The following is a 20,863-nucleotide window of genomic DNA, read 5'->3' as shown; positions in this document are numbered from 1 at the left end:
GATCAGAGTTTCCCCTGGGGGCTGGGGATAAGAATAGGCCCTCAGTTTGGCTGTACTTGTCGTAAGAGGCGACTGAACAGTCACCGGGTAGATGGGACTCGTCAGCCTGGGAAGGCAGCTCATCTGAGAGAAGGAAAACTCTACATATAACATACAACTTAAAACATATAACTGGGAGTGTGCAATTCAGTTAACAGCAGAGAGATGAGCAAGTGCAGCTGCACATAGTTGCAACATTGTCTCAGTAGTAGACCCACTGCTTTCCATGGGTCTTATTCTGAAGTAATGGTACACTGAATTGTAATCTGGGACTTTGTTTCAAATGGAGAGGAGGATGACATCCTGGTATTTAAAAGAACAGACCTCTGCCCAGTGCAAGCATTTGCTAAGTGGAAAGAGTTTGAGCCCTTTCTCTGGAGGAGAATAAAAGGTTAACTTTGGCTGGAATTTCCCAGCAAAGTTGCCATAAAAATTAACAGCCCTCTAATGATCTCTGCATTGCTTCTAATGATCAAGGTGCATGCCTGCCACTTGAAACAGCAAGAAACTAAACTTTTCAGAATTGAAAAACTCTGCCCTCTGATTGACCTTGGAGAGAAGGCGAGGTGATAATTTAAGCTTGATTACTTGGCAAAAATTTGTTGCCTACACGAGTATCTATGGCAGCAGTTTTCAACCTTTTTCATAATCTTGCACACTGACAAGGCACTCCATCAGGTTTTTGACAATTGATAAGGCCCACCATACTGTCAGTGGAGGGCTCACATCCCCATTGGCCCTACTAATAAATGATCTTCCCCCAAATTCCTGTGGCACACCTGTGGATCACTTGCGGCACACTAGTGTGCCACGGCACAGTGCTTGAAAATGGCTGATCTGAAGAAGAAAATTGGGGGTTTCTAGTGCTAGCTCACATTTGGGTTAAATAAAAATATATATATTTCTAGTGTTCTTGTATATGAATGACAAAGCAGAATGAACAGCACAGTCTTATGGACCTCTACTGGAAAGTGAGCCTCTCTGAGTTAAATGGGTTTTACTCCCAGATAAATTTGTATACAGTGTATAGAATTGTAGCCTAAATCCTTGAGCTGTACTAGAGGCTAGTGATTGGAGAATCATTTATCTTTCAGCATTTGGGTAGCTTTGTTAATTCAGGTTTTAAATACAGCTGAAGCAATCGTTTAATGTAACCTTGCAACCAAAACATTTGCAGGTGGTTGCCCACTTTCTGCTCTGTTCACCCATATGACTCCTCTCTCTTTTATAAAATTCAATTTTCATATTAATTATTGTAAACTTCTTCAAGTGTTTCAAATAGGAAAAACTTGTATGAACATTTTCTTCTTGTTGGCATCCTTCAGTCTCGGAAGACTATGGTGTCACGCTCTGAATGGTGGCTCTGGAACAGAGTATCCTTTCCAGTGCATGAAGCCTGGGTAAAGTAGGTATGGAGGATAGGCTGTTACCCATGCAGCAAATCCCCCCTCTCCACGTCGCTGAAATGGTCCAATGGAAAGCTCCGGATTTTGCCTCAAGGTTGACTCCTGAAGCCTTTTCCATAACTGGATGCAGCCACAAGGCAGTGGAGGTTTGGGATCAGAGTTTTCCTTCTCTGAGATGAGCTGCCTTCCCAGGCTGACGAGTCCCATCTACCCGGTGGCTGTTTAGTCGCCTCTTACGACAAGTACAGCCAAACCGAGGGCCTATTCTAATCCCCAGCCCCCAGGGGATGAACATTTTATACTTAAATATAATAAACATAACCTATGCAAGAGGATAAACGTCCTCCTGTGTAAGCTAATAATTTTGCTTTCTGCTAAAAGAATGGAGAAATTTGCTGTATAGCAGGGTTTCTCTAACTGTGGGTTGCGACCTGATTGTTGGTGGGTTGTGAAGCTAAGTTTAGTTGATAAGCTGATAGCTGAGAAGGCAAATGCGTAGAGCCCTATAGAAAGTGAAACTGAGCCATATTTACTAATGAGTTGGCAAACTTGCCTTAGACCAGGGGTCTCCAAACCCCAGCCCGGGGGCCAGATGCAGCCCACAGCAAGCCTGTATTCGGCCCGCGGCCAGCCTCTTGTGCCCTGAAAGCCTCTGGCCCACTTGGCCAAACATGACTGGAACTGTGCTCTGGTTGCATCTGGAGGGTGTTCTAAGGGCCAGAGAGTTAGAACGAATGAGTTCATTCATTCATCTATTAACTCATCTAAGTTCCATCTCTTATTTATATAAATGTTATATTTAAATTTTTTTTCCGGCCCCCAACACCGTCCCAGATATTTGATGCGGCCCTCTTGCCAAAATGTTTGGAGACCCCTGCCTTAGACCATTGGAAAGGACAGACTTAGAGGTATCCAGTGACACTCGATTGGTCCCAATCTGATGAATGCAGCCCCCCAAAAGCATCCAAGAAGGAAGTCCCTCCCTCCAAGCTGATGAATGTATTGAGCCCTATGGAAAGTAAAGCTAAGCTACATGTTCGTGTTTACTTGCAAGTAAGCAAATGTGACTTGGCTCGTGGTCAGGTCAGGCAATGAGGAAGGCAAGGCCACCAGAATGACCCTGTTCTGATGAAAGTGGAGCTTAACAAATGCTCCAGAAGGCAACCTTCCCCCCCCCAATAAAAAGAATAACATGGAAACTTGAGCTGGTAAGGTGAATTTTTTTTTCTTTTTAGACTTGTAAAGGTTGTTGGGTCCTGATAGTGATATGGTTTAAATATAAGAAGTTAAATTGAATTGGGCACTGGGTAAGGCTGAAAATCTTGCTTGTGTGGTTGGGTGGGTGGGTGGGAGTGCTACTGTAGACAGCCTACAGAGAAAACTCACTTAGTGGAACAGGACTAGTTTCCTCTTACTTATTTGTTTTACTTTATTTATAATTTATTTTAATTTGTTTGATGTCACTTCCAGCCCTGACATCACTTCTGGGTGGGTCCCGAACAGATTGTTGTGCTAAAAAATGGTTTTGATGTTAAATGTTTGAGAACCACTGCGTTTGCTGTTCTGTTTCTATGGCATACAGTAGTGTGGCTTATGTAGCTTGGCCTGTGATAGGCTGGGTGGTTGCATGGTATTAACACACAATATGTTGGACTAAATATTAGTTCCTTCCAATTATGCAGAAATAGTATTATAGAATTAATTACATATTTCTATTTGAAAGTGCTAATATAATCTGTTTTCACCTTTGTTTGGGAAAGGGAAAGTACTACTCTGTACTCCTGGGAAATGTTTCCCTACTGTTCGTAATTAATTAAAATATAATTTATGTGTGATATGAACCTAATATAGTTTATTTTTCTTTAAATAACCCAAGACCTTTCATGTTAATAACAATTCTGTGATAAAGTGGGGGGAAAAATCTGTGCTTATGTAGTATTGAAGATTCTTAATCTTCCTTAACCCATTTCTGCCCAGCCCACATTTGATCCCTTCTGGTGTATATGCAAAGTTGGGCAGAAATGGCTTAACTTGTGTGTGGTGTATTGTTACTGCATTTTATCCCACCCTTCCTCCAAGGAGCTCAGGGTAACAAGTAAAGTTCTTTTAGTAACCTTGAGAGATGGTGACTGGCCCATCATGAAGTTCACCCAGTGAATTGGGTGAAATTTGAACCTGTCTCTCCCTGGGCCTACTTGGTTACTCTACTATAGCACACAGTTTTTTTTGTTTTTTTGTTTTTTTGTAATTAGGAAAGGAGAGCTGAAACTCTTTTTGCATGAGCAGAGAATACTTTTTTCCTCATACACCTTTTGAGGTCTGCTCTTCATGCTGTTCCTTAGACTGGAGCAGCAGCTAGTGCCAGTCTGGATCAGAGTGAATTTGATTTAAATCACTACCCAGATTCAATTTATTCATGATTCCTTTTTTTATTGTTCTTTCTTGCATGCATACATACAAAAAGCGCATTCTTTGTACAATCTTTACATATTTTCCACAACTCCAAAATAGATTTCATTTTTAGAATGCCCGTACTGTACATTTTAAACTGATCTATTTTGAAAAAAACTTTCAGATTAGTTTTATAGTTATATATGGGGAAAAAGAATGATTATTTTAGTTATCAAAGCTGATTGAGACTCATATTTGTGAAGGTGTTTGGTCTCCAGTTGAGCAGATTAATCATAAATATTTGAAGGATTTTGTTTCCTTGCTCTCTTGGGACAACCACCATCTCCAGACAGACATTTTAAAGTATTTTGGATTGTTCCTTCAGTAGCAAACTCACATAATATTTAACAAGCAATATGGAATTTTTGAATTTTTAAAAAGTTAGTTAATCCAGCTTTACGTAAGTGTTTATCACTTCAATAGTCTCTCTGATATTGCCACCTACTTTTTCATGACATTGTTCACTATTGTCAGATTAGACCCAATTCTTGATACAGTGCTCAAAACAGTCCACCACCAAGTTCATTGCACATCCTGTGGGAGAGTTAGCTTGGTTCCTCCCACTTTCTTCAGAGCAATTGCTACAAAGTGGTGGTTGCTACAGTATTTTTGCAATTTCAACAACAATTTATTTCTAGAGCACTGATGTCTTTGGCTAAAAAGTGCATCAGAGGAGCATTGCAGCCATATGTTGGTCTTTTGCAACATTATATGTTACCAGGCCACATACCGGACACTTCAATCATTTCTCACACTTTGCTCTAGATCAGAAGTCCCCAGTCCCTGGCCCAGGGGCTACTCAATCCGGCCCTTGGGGAGCCCCCAGTCTCCCATGAACCTCTGGCTCTCCGGAGACTTGCTGGAGCCTGCACTGGCCCGATGCAACTGGTCTCAGCATGAGGACAACTGTTCAGCCTCTTGCGGGAGCTGTGGGACCAGGGCTCCTTCCTCTGCTTGCCGTTTCACATCTGTGATGCAGCAGTGGCAGCGAATGAAAGGCCAGCCTTGCTTTGTGCAAGGTCTTTTATAGGCCTTGAGCTACTGCAAAACCTTCATTCATTCACAGAAGTTTCATGTCTAATAAATTCTTTTATGTAAATTTATTCAAATTTCAAATGTAAATTAATTCTTTTTTCCCCTGCTCCCACACAGTGTTAGAGAGATGATGTGGCCCTCCTGCCAAAATGTTTGGATACCCCTGCTCTAGATTTTACTAGTCCTTCTTGTAACTATTCTGCTCTGTGTGCATTTCCTGATGTATCAGTATTTTCTGTAAGATGATTTCTTCTTCTGCTGGCACACAAGCACATACAGTAGGAGCCAGTGTTCCTGGTAAACGGTGCAGCAATGATGTATGGTGTCATCACCGAACGCAGGAAGACATCACTGTGCAGCAACTAAAGGGGTCCACGTAGCATAGGTGGGAGCTTTGTGAACTTTGCGCCAACCACCAAGACTCGGGCTAATGATTTCCCCTATTTGATTTCCCCTTCTCCATGCTGTTCAGTTTCTCTCTCAAATAACTTTATCCAGCCATTTTTCTGTAACATTTACTCTGCAAGGTGGACTGTATACTGGTCGTAGTGACTGAACCATATTAATGAAGTATGTGTTCTCACCATTCAGAAAGAAGAGCTTGTTGCATATACAAACTGAGCAATTTTTTCATCAGCCCTTGCTGTAATTTTCTAGTTTTTATTGCAAACTTATGGTGGTTTCTGGATGATGGAGATTTTATTTTTTAACTGCAGGTGATATACTAAGTACTTGATATTACTGAAACAGTCTCCCTGACATTAGCGCAATGGTTCCTGAACTGTGAGTTTTGGCTCCCCAGGGAGCCACAGAAACCAGCTAGGGGAAGTGCTGATACTGTAAAAACCTGCTGCCCTGTACAAAGTATAGGATTGTAGCCCTAATGGGGAGCCATGGCCAATGGCCCAGAAGGTCAAGGAGCTGCCAGTTGAAAAAGTTTGGGAACCACTGAATTAGCAGATTACGCTGAAACTGTAAAACAGCATGATTGTGGTGTTGAAAGTGAATAGTCACTGTAATCCTGGATGGGAGAATGGAGTCTCCTAAACAAAATAAGTCAATGCATTTGGTTATTATGATGCTACTTATAGCCTACACTGAGGCTCAGTGCTAAAGCTGATATTGTAAAAGAAAATCGACATATTTCATCTTTTTTTTTTTTTTTTTTTTTGCAACCACATCAAAACGGATAGTGCCATATCAACCTAAAAGCTAAGGTCAGAGGCAGTCTTTAAGAAAAGTATGAAATAAGAAAGTTTACTAGCCTGAAGATCTGTACATCCAGATATGTTCCTTTTGGTCCTCTTCAAAGCAGCATTCTTCTGAGAGGGGACGCTTCTCATGATGTTGTTTCATTTGGGAGACTTTGTATTTTTTGTATTTTTTTGCTGCATTGTTTGCCTCCCTGCCTGTCTCACCCACAGGTTCAGGATCTTTATTAAATATTCTCAGACAACAGAGCATTTTTTTATAACAGAGCCTGCTGCCATTACAGGTTTTTCCTTCTAGTGAGGGAAAGGGACCTCAGGACAATGGAGATTATAAAAGACCTCAAGTCTTCTGGGATATTCTGCTCATATCCTTTCACTTTTGTTTTGATTGCCTGCCCCTCCATTCTTGGATTTATCTCCAGGCTTCTTCTCCAGCTCTGTCCATCTGTTTACAGAATTAAAATAAAAATTGTATGACTACATTGTCTCATAATATAAAATTAGAATTTATAATCCCTGTTCCATAATGAAATCTTTGAAGTGTAACACATCTTAAATTTAAACTATTATCACGTAAGCTTTTTTAAAAACAAAGCATTTTAACAGTAAATTCCAGAAATTCTATTTTTAAAACATTTTTATTTTTAATCATGGACTGTAATCTGTCCTGGTCTAGATCTTACCCATGAAATACATATCCATTCATTCTGTGGGAAGAAGATTAAGAAGGGGGGGTTATCATCTCTTTTGTCATGGAAAGAATAAAGGGGAACAAGTTATTTTTCTTTTAAGTTTTAATTATGTCATTGACTTTGTGTTTATAAGTAATGATGTCATTCCTTCTTAGACAGATGCATGTGAGGTACACTTGAGTTTATCAAAGCTTTTTCTTTGTGTCATCTTGAAACGCCACTTTTAAAATCAAATGGGCTTTTGCTTTACATGATCTGAAATTACGAGAATAATTGACAAGCTTCTAAAATATTGGCAAATTTCTTAAGGACTGGTGGTCCTGGTCTTGGCATGGGGGAGAAATCTGCTCTATCATGTCAACTGAAATGCATCAAACAAGACGAAGTTAGGAGGCCACATAAGTGAAGGTGCAAAACTTGAACCTGTATCTTAATGCTGTAGATGAGCTACCGAGTCAATGCCAAAGTTCATGGAGCAGTTTGTGTATATATGTTTTCTAGTTTATTGCCATTTTAATTGCAGCATAAAACATGCAACATATTCTAAAGTAGTTGTAATGCTTAGATGTCTTTTGAGTGCAATAGTGATTCATCCATTATTTAAATCCATTAAAAATCTGAAAGAGAGAAAGACAGCCCTATGTTCTAGTCTAGTGCAAGGGTCTCCAAACCCTGGCCCATGGGCAGATGTGACTCACAGCCAGCTTTTCGCCCCCTGAGAGCCTCTGACCCTGTTGATCGAACATCTGGAGCTGTGCTTGTGGGGTGGGGAATGGAGGTCCATTTAAGTGTGTGCTTTATTTCTGTGTTGTATGTCGGTGTTTGGAGAAATCCTGGAAATTTGAGCCCATTTATTCATTCATCTAAGTTTTGTCTCTATTGTATTTATTTAAATTTTACATTTTAAATTTTTTTCCAGCACGTGACGCCGTGCCAGATATTTGAGGTGGCCGTTTTGCCAAAAAGTTTGGAGGCCCCTATTGTAGTGCAGTGGTTCCCAAACCATTCGGTCATGACCCACCAGCCAGGGAAGCACTTTGGTTTCGCCCCTTAAAGGGTGGGGCAGGGGCATTGCAGCAACACAGTTCCCAGGATCACGCTGCTGCTGGAGAAAGATGGGGGTTTCTGGCTTACCTGAAGCCAGCAATGGGGTGCAGGGTGTGATAACATTTTTTCCCTAGCATCGCTGAATGCCCAGAGGCCCCGCCATGCAGCTACATAAGTGCTTTGCATAGCAACAGGGATTCTTGCAGGTAATGCTGCCTACTGAACCAGTCCACTGAACCATTTATAGTGCAATTGTTCTTTTAGTCAGCAAATCCTGTAGAGTTCTGAAATGGAGAGTTGGCTCCATAGAAGTGGGGGAGGGTACTAAATTGCCAGCCCACCATGCACACCATAAACCAGGGATGTCAAACTCATTTAATACAGAGGGCAGAAGTCATTGTGCCTGCTGAGGGCCAGAAATGACATCATTAAGCAGAAAGTGACATCACTAAGCAGACAGTGGCCAGAAATATGTACTTTGTTCTCACATAGACACTTTATAGCTGCAAATGGCAGAACAGAAATGTGCAAATCTTGATCATATTTTTCTAGATATGAGAGAGCCCAATTATCAAACTGGGAGAGCCCAGTTATAATGGGTCAGATAAATTGCTTCTAAGGGCTACATTCGGCCCACAGGCCTTATGTTTGACGCCCCTGCCGTAAATGTTCTCAAAAATAAAGACCAAGTTAATGTCCTTATAATTCTTAACAATTTTGATTTTTGTCACCTGTTCTCAGGAAAGAGCATTTCCAGTATCTAGGTGCCAGCATCGGTTTTTTCAGGCTCCAGTGTGGCTGTGCACCTGGAATCTTTCCAACTCTGAAAAAAGTATGTGCTTAACAAGGTTCACTTAAAACGTACATATTTTATCCCAAAGCAAGTTAGTAGTATAATTTTTAAATATTTAGTTGAGAGAAGTGAAAGTGCCTGTATGTATATATTATATGATTCCATCTACCCACTCTCTGTGTCCCTTATTTGAAAAACCCAATTTGGAAATGGTTGAATTGGGAAAAGAAGCATCTTAGGCAAGTTGGATTTGGCCAGAGGGATAACATGGCACATTTTGTACACCATCATGGTACTGTGCTGATAGTGAGCAGGGAAATTGCCATAGACCACAGTACATTGTGTATGGACTGCCAAGTTCTGTGTTTCCTGTGCATAGCTGAGGGATCTTGTGTTAATTTAGTCTGTGTTTTTTTCCCATCTGTTTTGGTTTAATGTTTAAAGCAAGAGTCCGTTCAAATATTTTTGTTTCCTAACCTTTTCGCTTAACATGTATTTGTTTTACATGTCTCACATGCAAGTTTAAAAAGAAAAAAAAAACCTAATCTTATCCGTAAGCCAGTTATTGAATTGTGAATATAGAGCCAAGGTCACTCCTCAGTGTTTTCGGTTAAGTTTTTTTGTCATGGAGGATACGGGGAGCAAATCTGCCCCAATTGAGGTCACCAACATCTCTAGCCAAGTGGCATGTTTTGCTCCCTTTTCAGCTATGTTCTCAATTGTGGCCTGCTTATTTTTCCCCTGCACATATCAGTTAATCCCATTGACTGATGTGGGTTCAATAAATGGACTTGAACTGGCCAGACAATGGGAGGAGAGGGAGACTGGTGTTCCCAGAGACAAGTCTTAGTTTGCATTCTACTGGTCTTCCCAAGTGCAGCACTTTACGTTTTTCTTTCTAAATTAGTGGCCACCATTCACTCCTATGGGGAAAAAATAAACCACTGTATTTTGCATGTCTTGTGGAGTAGGAAGAGGAGGAGTCCGCCTATTCCCTCTTATGTTAGGTGACTCATCTTCCACTAACAAGGACCCTGTTGGGGTAGAAGCTAGTGCAGAGAGACATACCAAATGATGCTAGAGAGGGGCTATCACTCTATACCTGTCATAATGGCTGCTATTCTGCTAGTTTAACAGTTGCATTTACCTGTCTTTCAAAGTTAAGTCTGCAGCAATAATAGCTACAACAAAAACTGGTCTCGGTTGAAAACTTCTAACTTTTTCCATATAGTTAGAATATAGATTCTGAAACTAGTGGAGATTTGTGTAGGAAGTAAATATGATTTATATGGGAAAGCCCAAATATCACACAGGCTGTCTTTTCAGCATTGACACCTCAGCACAGCTCAGTAGCTGATGGTGATGCCGGGAGAGCCCAAAGGCCTGGTAGAGTTTCCAGAGGCTGCATCTGACCCACGGGCCTAATGTTTTCATCCCAGTCTAAACAGTAGTTGCTGGAACAGACATAGCTTGTATTTAGTCTCAAGGCCCTCACTTCATAAACTCCATTTGAGTTTCAGCAGTATATGGTTTCAAGTGGGTGCTTCAGTGCGACAGTGTTGCCTACTGATGAATCACATAGCTTGAAAAGTACCTTGCATATACTGTAGGCATAATTGCTCTTGGGAAGCTGTTTTGAGTGGGCATGTTTTCTGCAAGTGTGTGTGAGGTCAGAGTTCTTTTCCTTCCTGCAAAGGAGCCTACTTTTGATATTTGATATAGCCATAGTATCAAAATAGAGTATCTTAACGCTGATTCCTTAAAATCCATTTTTATGTATAAAATTTTAATTATGATCTGTATGTTTCTCTGAGTATTTGTTTTTAAAGACAGGATTATGGTAATCTGGGAAATGAAATGAATTATAGGAACATGAATCAAGACTTTAGATACTGTACTATAGTGCTAAGCGGCTTGCCAAGGAAATTCTCATTTTATTCTTCTGTCCTCCTACACAATAAGACAAGCTTGGGTTTTCCAAATAAGGAAATTTCATGACTCACAATTTTCAGCATGTACGAGGCAATTGCTATTGTCAGTTCCCACATTGCTGCAGACTAATATGAGACAAAATAGCATCCTGGACTCCCTTAAAGAGGAAGCTCAGCTTTTCTTTGTGGAATAACTGTAAACCTGGTCACAGTCTCTGTTTTTATCCACCCTGGGTCCCTTTTAGGGAGAAGGGCGGGATATAAATAAAGTTGTTTATTATTATTATTATTATTATTATTATTATTAATCTGAAAAAAGAGATGCAAATTACTGTTCATTTTTATAAACCTTCCTTAAATGCATGTTCATAAACTACGTATATAACAAACTGCTGACAATAAAAGGCAGAGAGTGTTTACTGAAGCACTCAACTGGACAATAGAGTGGTGCTAGGTTCAGACATAAAACTGTATTTAGTTTTTTCTTAAGACTGGTGCTTGAACTTTTTTCTCTTGAAGTGGCATCCATAACAAAACCTTAACCTGACATTTTTCACATGAATTGCATGAAGATCTAAGAAAAAGCATCAAACCTCTCCTGTGCCTTTCATTTTGTGTGATGCATTTTGTGTTTGTTGATGTGTATTTAGTGCAACTGTATTGAATGAATCTCATGAATGCCCTTCTTTTTTGGATAGAACTTAACTTGGGGAACACAACTTTGTGGCCCTTGATGTTGAATAAAACGTGCTATAAACTTTTTGATGACCTCAGCTGGATGCAAAATATTCTTGGCTGTAGTTTCCCAAGTGTCTGCATTTTCACAGAGCTTATATTGGAGGATCTTTTGAGGTTGGCCTTTGCCATGTACCTTTAATTGATAAGATTGACCATGTTGTAATTTACAATGGGTTATGTTCAAAGAAAGTTGATCATGACTAAGCACTATTGGAAATCACTGGTAGAGTTTGGATAACTTTCTTTGGCTATGTTGTGGAACATGGTAAACAAAATAGGTAGGTGTTGTGTTTTTTTAAAGGGATCCTGGTTTATTGGTTGAGTATGGTTTGCACAAACTACAGCTTCTTGTACTTAGTCAAAATAAGAAATTACAGTTTATTACCAACGGGTATTTCACACTTAAAGAACTGGGGAAGGGAAAGAGGGAGTACTCAAACCGCTGGCTCATCATGGTGAATTCTTATATCCCGACCATGATTTGTTGTCGCATCTGAATGTGGTCTGTGTTTTAATATGTGTCTGGCCAATATTTCCCTATCTCCCCGAGAATTTAAAAGTAGCAAAGCATGATCATTTAATTATTATGTGTTACATAAAACAGAAGGCTTGTACTTTGACTAGTTTCATTTATATTCTCCAGGAAACCATTACATAGAATAATCTCTGTGTTTGTAGTTGCCACTCTAAAAATGAATGATTCTACATGGCTACTTTTGCATATATACTCTCTCCAAAACAAATCTAATCTCGGATGTCTTGAAAATGAGGGCATGGGGTTCACTAGGAAAAAATCTGGCAGTGGAATCAACTTGGTGCTTTGTTTCATTTTGCTGAAATCTCAGCTTCTGATAAACTATTTAGTTTGAGTTCAGTTCTCCCTCCACCCACCTGCCTTCACTGTGCATACTCTACTTTTTCAAAAGGTAAGATAAAAGGGCTATATCAATGGTTCCCAAACTTTTTAGAGGCCCTAGAGGCTGCTCTCTGATTTATAAATGCCAAGAGATGTGACTATAATAGTGATTGAGCAGTAGTGGTCCCCCCAGTAGCAGTTTGTTTAACCCTTAATGCACATAGCTTAATCTGCCCCATCAGGTTTGTGAACCACCAAAAATTGTGTCATGACCCAGTGGTGGATCCCAGACCCACAGTTTGGGAAACACTGGGCTACATGTTTAGGACATTTAGTTTGACCCAACATAAAAGATCAATGTACGGCCTCACTGTAATCTCAAGTTTCGAGTTATAAGACCATTCATTTTTGAAGACAACCTCCTCTGTTGCTGCTTCCCACATGGAGATTGTAAAAAAATACATCTGTGAAATGATGCATTTACTATGCATCTCTGCATCTGTTGCTACCAAGGGCACAGTGGTGTGAAGAAGCTTCATGCAAATAAGTAGATTTACGGAATAAGCAGAGAAGAAATATTGTGCCCTGCTCTGTAGACATAGTGGTAATGGAAAAGGTGCAAAAGAGAGCGACTAAAATGATTACTGGGCTGGGGCACCTTCCTTATGAGGAAAGGCTACGGCATTTGGGCGTCTTCAGCCTAGAAAAGAGGCGCCTGAGGGAGGACATGATTGAGACATACAAAAATTATGCATGGGAAGGATAAAGTGGATAGAGGGATGCTCTTTACACTCTCACATAACACCAGAACCAGGGGACATCCACTAAAAGTGAGTGTTGGGAGAGTTAGGACGGACAAAAGAAAATATTTCTTTACTCAGCGTGTGGTCAGACTGTGGAACTCCTTGCTGCAGGATGTGGTGACGGCATCTGGCCTAGATGCCTTTAAAAGAGGATTGGACAACTTTCTGGAGGAAAAATCCATTACGGGTTACAAGCCATGATATGTATGTGTAAGCTCCTGATTTTAGAAATGGGCTATGTCAGAATGCCAGATGCAAGGGAGGCACCAGGATGCAGGTCTCCTGTTATCTGGTGTGCTCCCTGGGGCATTTGATGGGCCACTGTGAGATACAGTTGATCTCCTTGAAACTGGTGCCTTCGTGCACACCTGCCCCAGTATCACTACTGCAGTGTTTTTTCTTTTCTTGAGGGCAGAAGCTTTTAAGACCACCAAAAGCTGCCTTATTCACTTAAAGTTAGATAGATAATTGATAGTCACAGCATGAACTTGAATATACCTAGTAATTGAATAAGATGATAAAAGCTGAGGTGACTCCTGTATGTACTTAGCAATAACTTGTCCACCAAAATGTTTGCGTGCAGTTCTATTTGTGCATATTTGACAGGGAGGGAAGTTATTCACATTAATTAAAAGAATTGTGTAGTATTTTTTTAACCACTTTCAAGGATCGTGAAAATATTAGATTTAAAACACTGTGGTTAGGATGACAACTTTATACCAGTGGCGCTCAAACTCACAATCACTGTGCACTGGGAATGTGATCCCCAACCAGATTGCATCCAAGTGTTCTGCCTGGATGTGGTGTGAAGTCCTCCTTGTTCAGAGGACAGGGACATTCAGGGCAGTTGCATCTACTGCCCGGCATCCTAAAAGGGCACACGATGGGATGCCCAGGCAGATGCTGCTGCCCAGAGCATCCCTTTCCTCCAAACAAGAAGGATTTGTGCAGCACCCAGGTGGATCTGAAAGGTCCGCTCACCGTTTGGGCGGATCTGCCCAAACCCCAGATCCATCCCCTGGGCCAGGGTTTGAGCGGCCATGCTGTATACTAAGTTCAGTGATTTCCTGAACTTCCTCTCCCTGAGTATGTCCCCAGACTTCTCAAGGGAGAAGAAGGCTGTCTAAGTAATTGTTAAATAAAATGAAGAAGTTTGCTTAATTCCCACCTGAAATTGAAAGTACAGAGGTGTTAAAACTTTTAGTAAAGAGAGAGATTAATAAAGAAAATTAGTTCATTGGCTATTATCAATTTGAAGATTTGCTAGCACTGAAATGAACACACGAGAGCAATCATGACGTCACAAAACAAAAAATATTGAATAATATCTGCAGAGCAGTTTTTAGCTTGCAAAATGCTTTGTGTCCCTAATTCCTTTTGCTTTCAGAACCTGTGAGATTGGTAGTTTTCTTCCCTCTATAGAGTATTTTTACACTTGTTTTATGACTCATCTTATATAGATGTAACATTGTAATTGGTTCTTTTTTATCTTCATAGCATACTTCTGTTGACGGATATACTGAGCCTCATGTCCAGCCCACAAAATCAAGTAGCAGACAAAACATACCGCGTTGTAGAAACTCAATCATATCTACAAATGAAGACCATCCTCACATTGGAAATTACCGTTTACTAAAAACAATAGGAAAAGGAAATTTTGCAAAAGTGAAGCTGGCTAGACATGTTCTTACTGGTAGAGAGGTAAGCTGTTTTTAATTATATTTGTGAACAGTGTCATGTGTGGCTACATGCTTGTCTGACTCTGAATTTCTAGCAGGCTTTGTAGCCAAATGAGAAAGGTTGGTGGTAGCACTGGGTCTGCAGCTAAATCCATTCAAAAGGGTGGGGAATTTAAAGCACAGCATGGGCAGATTGCAGGCTAGAGGGACAAAATAATCTCTGTGCTGTTCTCCTTGAATTGTGTGCATGTGGTTCTTCTGGGTTTATAAGAGTGCAAATAACTTCCACTAAGATGGCCTTAAAGAGGAGGTGTGTGAAAGGAAGGTGTGTGGGAGATTCATTTCCCTCTTCCTGTACACTTATACTGTGCTTTTGTTCCTCCCCCTGCTTTATTGGAGTAGCAGATCCAAAGCAGGCCTGGTTGGGAGTACCATTGCCATAATGTTTAGATGCCTCCTTATTTAAGGATAAACCATATTTGTGTGGAGGCAAGATTTGTTCCTGGACTGAAATTTTCTTTGAAAGGTCTAACTCCATTTTATACCAATGCAAACTTTTACATCAAAATAAAATTTTAAAATATTCTAAAATGTCATAGAAGGCTAATTGAAAGGAATTTTGGAGGCCATCTAGTCCAGCCTTCATCTCGACTTAGGTGACTGCAGCATCCCTGATGAAAAGGCCATCCAGCCTCTGCTTGAAAACCTCCAATGAGAGAGAGCCCACAACTATATTAGGCAGGCTGTTCTACTGCCAGACAGTTCTCGTAGAATGAGGAAACTTTTCTTCTTGTCCGTCTTAAATCTAGTTCCCTGTAGTTTCAGCCCTCTGGTTTTAGTCCTGCACTCAGGAACCAGAGAAAGTAAACCCTCCCCTTCTTCTGCATATCAGCCCTTCAGATACTTGAAGATGGCTATCAGCTGTCCTCCTAGTCTTCTCCAGGTGAAACATACTAAGCTCCTTTAATTGTTGTTCACAGGACTTGGTTTCCAAACTGCTCACTCACTGTCCTCTGAACCCTGATAAATTCCAGCTTATCAGTGTTCTCCTTTAAAACATGTAACCCAAAACTGGATGCAGTATTTCAGTTGAGAGCTTAGAGCAGTATAGAGTGGAATTCTTACTTCTCCTGCTATGAACTCTCTGCCTCTGCTAATGCAGCCCAGCAATTCATTTGCGTTTTCTGCATCCTCATCTCACTGCTGGCCCACGTGCAGCTTGTGGTCCATTAAGGCCTCTGTCTAGATCTTTTTTGCACATGCTGGTTCCAAGCCAGACTGCCCATCTTGTACTTGTGCCTCTGATTCTTTTTTCCTTGTTCCTTTGTTCCTGATGCAGGGGAAGGCACCAGGATGAGGTCTCTTGTTATCTGGTGTGCTCCCTGGGGCATTTGGTGGGCCGCTGTGAGATACAGGAAGCTGGACTAGATGGGCCTATGGCCTGATCCAGTGGGGCTGTTCTTATGTTCTTGTGTCTCAGTTGAACTTCATCTTGTTGGTATGAGCCATTGGCCAACCCCCACCCCGTTTTGTTGCAAAAAGTTTTTGAAACATTTTTTTAAAAATTGCAAGTAGCCTTACCCCGTGCTTCCCAAATGTTTTAGCCCTGGGATCCACTTCTAAAAATGACAATCTATTACAACCCACTAGACAAAAAAGACAGAAATATTCTATTAATAATTCATGAATTATTAATCAATAATTGGGGCACTGAGCTTCCAAATCTGCTAGAGACCTTACATATAGTATGTTTGTGTAGACATTTGCTAGACTATCCCTAGAAATGAAGTTCAAGGACTGTTTCCCCCAAACCTTTGCAGTCATTCCAGGATAGGCTGAACTGGAGAGCAAGATGTGCAGTTAGGAACTTCAGGCCAGACAAAACGCTGAAAATGGGTTCACGTGTGATCGACCACTGTGCAGCACTAAATTGGTCCCCATTCAGACCAGTGCTTATCGTTCTGGCACGCAACAGAGAAAAAGCCCCTCTGTCTTTGTTGCGAAGTGCTCTGGGCAGTTACGTTTGTAGCCCACTGTCCCGGAAGATATCGCACCTGTATTTCCAGATAGGCTTAACTGCATGGATGGTCATGCAACAGCGATGGAGGGGCTTCTTGTGATCTGCGTGCTGGAACAGTAAGTGCTACTCCCACAGGGGAGGGATGCAGTGTTGTACCAGATGTGGCCCATGGTCTGTATTTTGGTGAGCACTGATCTATGGTATGCCAAATTCCAGAGAAAATTGGGAAATGTGACACTTTACTTTGAGGATATGAAGATTACCTCATACCACAGGGTTAGCATTCCAGCTATTTACTTCTGCAAACTGGGCAAAGGTGTTTGCAAGATTTTTTTGTTTCAAAAACTGGCTCATGACCTATTGATGGGTCCCAACCCACAGTTTGGGAAACACTGGTCTACACACACATACTATATGCAAGGTCTCTAGCAGCCTTGGGAACATAGGACCCTATTATTAATTAATAATTTATTATTAATAGAAACTATATTTTATTTTTCTAGGTCTCTCTCTCTCTCTCTCTCTCTCTGTGCAGTGAGTCGCAATAGGTTTAAAAAATTGGGTCCTGGTGCTAAAAAGCTTGAGAAGCACTGCTTTATCCCATCATCCAGATAATGTGCAAAGATATCAACCAGCACAGTACCCAAGGCTGTGGGTACCTGTGGTGCTGCACTTGGTACCTGCTTCCAGATTGACATACAGCCATTTAATAGAATTTGCTGAGAATGGTCATACAGCCAGCTGTAAGAAGACTAATGAAGGTCATGGATATATATATTGTCCCCATTAAGCTCTATTTACATTGTTTCATATGGAGGAAATGTCTTCTTTTTAAGTTCTTTTGCTGTAAAGAAGTTCTCAAGTCCCTGACACTTATAAAGGGGATTCCCTGTATAGTTTCTTTGTTATCAGACTATATGTACTAGTGCTGCACTGTTTGTTAAAATGTATCCTTAATACTCAAATATTTTAAACTCAAAGAATTGTAAACTCTCACAATGTCTGTCTAAAAACATATACTTGTCACCAAAACTTTTTAAAGAGATGAGTGAGTTATTTGCTTCTATCCACAGGTTGCTGTGAAAATAATAGACAAAACCCAGCTAAATCCCACCAGTTTGCAAAAGGTAAGAATTTGTAATGTACCTTAACAATTTGGTGTATGGAATCCTGAATAAAAAATTATTTGCTTCCATAGAGGGCGATCTTATTATTCTTGCTTTGCAGGAATCTTTTGCCATTTCATGATATTTTATTGTGTATACAGGTCCAGCCTGTTTATACACGGATTTTTTATACACGGATTTGACTCAACAGGAATGGCCCCTGCAAATGAGAAAGAATGTGCTGATCCCTGGAGAAGGGGAAAAATGCATCCCTTTAAAATCACTTTTAAAAACTGAACATTCCTTTAACAACAGCCTCCTTAATGAGAGAGAGAGAGAGAGGGCAGCAGGCTAACAATCCATCAATCCTCCTCTCTCCTGCAGACCCCTCCCTTCCCCCAGTGAAAGAGAAGTGATCATTTTGCATTGGTGAAGGGAGGGGCTGAGTGAAGTGCTGATGGATTGTCTTCTTAATGACTCTTATCTTAGAGTCTAAAGGTCAGCAAGGCTGTTTTTCAATCAATGAAGTTTCAATCACAAACTTCAATTTGTTTTTTAAATTGATTTGCTATAGTGCTGTTTTGTTTTTTTTTATCTATGTGAGTGCTTGGAACAGAACCTAAGCGAATAATTAGTCTCAACCTGTATATATTTTATGATACCTTAGTCACCCTAAGCATCCTGGAGGTTTTTTTTTTTTGGGGGGGGGGGAGGGTTATGAAGGCAAGAAAAAATGGATTAAATAAATTGCTAAATGGTATGGAAAATAGTTTTAGGTGCAGTTTTAGGTGCATTAGATCATGAAGGAGGCATGCTTTCATCTCAAATGTAAGGTAGAACTGGGAGGCAAGAATAATTTGGTTGACTTTGTTGCATCAAAGCTTTTTGAGACACGGCCTTAGCCTCTAGAACTGGGACATTTCCAGTAAAGTGTATTGTAGGTTGGCCAAAAGGGCTAAGTGTATGCAGGTTCCACAAGAATCTTTCTCCTGTGAAATGAACAGACTATGACATGTATGTGTATCAGTGAGACCTACTGTGGACTTGCAGTTTGCTCTTTGTGCTGAAGGGACCTAAGAATTATCTTTGGGTTTGCCTGTAGTTTGACCAAAATCCTCTGTTGCATGTTGTTGATAGTACTTGAGCTACCTATATGGTGGTATTGATTTTTTTTTGATGTATTAGTAAAACTCATGGGGTTGATCACTGACTGTTGAGCATCCTTTGGAACTTACCACATTAGTATGTTTTGAGGTGATTTGTGTGATGTTTGGTCTGTGGCTTAATTTTCTTGACTGTTGGAGTTTTGTTTTGGTGCAGTAGTATGTAAGTAAGGGTGCAGTCCTAACCCCTTATGTCAGTGCTTTCCAGCACTGGCATAGCAGTGCCAATGGGATGTGTGCTGCATCTTGCAGTTGGGTGTTACTCACGGAGGCCTCCTCAAAGTAAGGGAATGTTTGTTCCCTTACCTCAGAGCTGCATTGTCCTTATGTCAGTGCTTTCCAGCACTGACATTAAGGGGTTAGGATTGCACCCTAATAAGGATAACATTGTGTCTGATGGAGTATATCAGTCCGTATCCCTGAATATCTCATCTTTGGAGTCAAGGTTTGGACTAGGGGAGGGAGAGAGAGAGTGACATTGTCTGTTTGTATGCTAGTCCTTTCTTCTTTCTGGATAGTGTGGTTTGAACTACCATCATTCTTGCCTTTGTGACCTTAAGTAGTTTTTTCTGCCATGTGCTTTTTGGCAATTGCCCTTGAAAAGTATTAAGAAACAGCAACTGTCATGTAATGATCTGCAAGTCTCTTTAAGGGATAGGATGCAGGAGTGTACAGCACCTGTCCTTTTTCAGTTGTGTTGACTGTCTCTTAGCTTCTAAAACCAATGTATAGCTGTGTAAACCAACAGGGCTCTGTATATCTGAGGGAATTCTTCTTCCTGCATGAAGCCTCTCACTCCATAAAAGCTGTCCCCTGGGGTTGATTCTGGTGCCATTTATAGAGAGGTATGATGTCAGAGTATGGTGATGCATTTTTTACAGCATTTTGGACTGCTAGAGTGTTTATACAGGGTGGCCACAAAGTCCCTATGCATGCTAGTTAGAAGGTACCCATATGCTCACCTCCACTTGCTGTACAAATTTTAATTTTTCCCCCATGTTCTTCTGAACATCTGTATTGATTGGATGTTGTTAAAGCAGTCCCTGATAGATGTTTTTAGGTTTTTTTAACAGTTAGGTGGTGTTCGAGAAGCTGTCTCTTTTACAGTGTCCCAAAGCAATTTGTTCCAGGTTGTTAAATCTGAACTTTGAGGAGGCTACACCATTTGAGATCCATGTCCAATCCATTGCTTGCTGAGTTTGTTATCAAGAGATTCTCTAACTGGGAGCGCATAATGTGCTGGTGGACCATCTGTTGCCTTGAGACCTTTTTCACAAAGTTATAGAACAAACCACTTCTAAAACATATTCAGATAAGCGGCGTGATTGACACTTTTACTGAAATAATATGGCCCTGTTTGATTTTCTGAAATCACTGCCTGTATCACAGCATGAGGAGGATGCTACTCAACTTCCTCATAAGACTGTGGATTTTTTTTTTTGCACCGAAAATAAACATTTCTGGATAGATTACTAAGGTAATAACACATTCACCTGAAAAAAAAATACTCTTCATCTTGATTCAGTGGTGGGAAATCACTGCAAAAGAGCCTTGCAAGCAACCTCACAAGTGGCCCAGTCACTATTGGATAACTCATTAACACGTCAGGCTTTAACTGGCTTCAATCCCAAATCTTTTTCATTATTATTTGGATAATTAACAGAGGACACAATCTCATGCATAGGGACTTTTTGGCCACCCTTTACAATGCTGTACCAGAATGCCTTTAATAGCTTTAAATTAATGTTGGTTGACGTTATGACTAGAACTTTGTTTTGTGGCTGTATCTCTGATATGTTTATTGAATATTTGCAAATTATTTTGAGGCAGGTATTATCTATAATATGAAGCTTTGCCCATTACTGAAGGCTTTCTCTGTTCACTATGTCTTAC

The 20,863-nt window shown here is 40.5% G+C and overlaps 1 protein-coding gene across 6 annotated transcripts in view; it reads left to right on the top strand.

The window, feature by feature from the left end:
- MARK1 (microtubule affinity regulating kinase 1) overlaps positions 1-20,863 on the top strand; it is a 78,523-nt gene that overhangs the window by 23,357 nt on the left and 34,303 nt on the right. For all 6 annotated transcript variants that reach the window (XM_066618835.1, XM_066618816.1, XM_066618810.1 and 3 more), the window contains exons 2-3: positions 14,500-14,703; positions 17,775-17,828. In XM_066618835.1, coding sequence (XP_066474932.1) covers positions 14,500-14,703; positions 17,775-17,828 — 258 coding nt within the window. The remainder of the gene's footprint in view (positions 1-14,499; positions 14,704-17,774; positions 17,829-20,863) is intronic.

Source organism: Tiliqua scincoides, chromosome 1 (assembly GCF_035046505.1).
Source record: "Tiliqua scincoides isolate rTilSci1 chromosome 1, rTilSci1.hap2, whole genome shotgun sequence".
NCBI lineage: Eukaryota > Metazoa > Chordata > Lepidosauria > Squamata > Scincidae > Tiliqua > Tiliqua scincoides.
The sequence above is the reverse complement of the archived record's forward strand: the minus strand, read 5'-3'. Positions and strand labels throughout refer to the sequence as shown.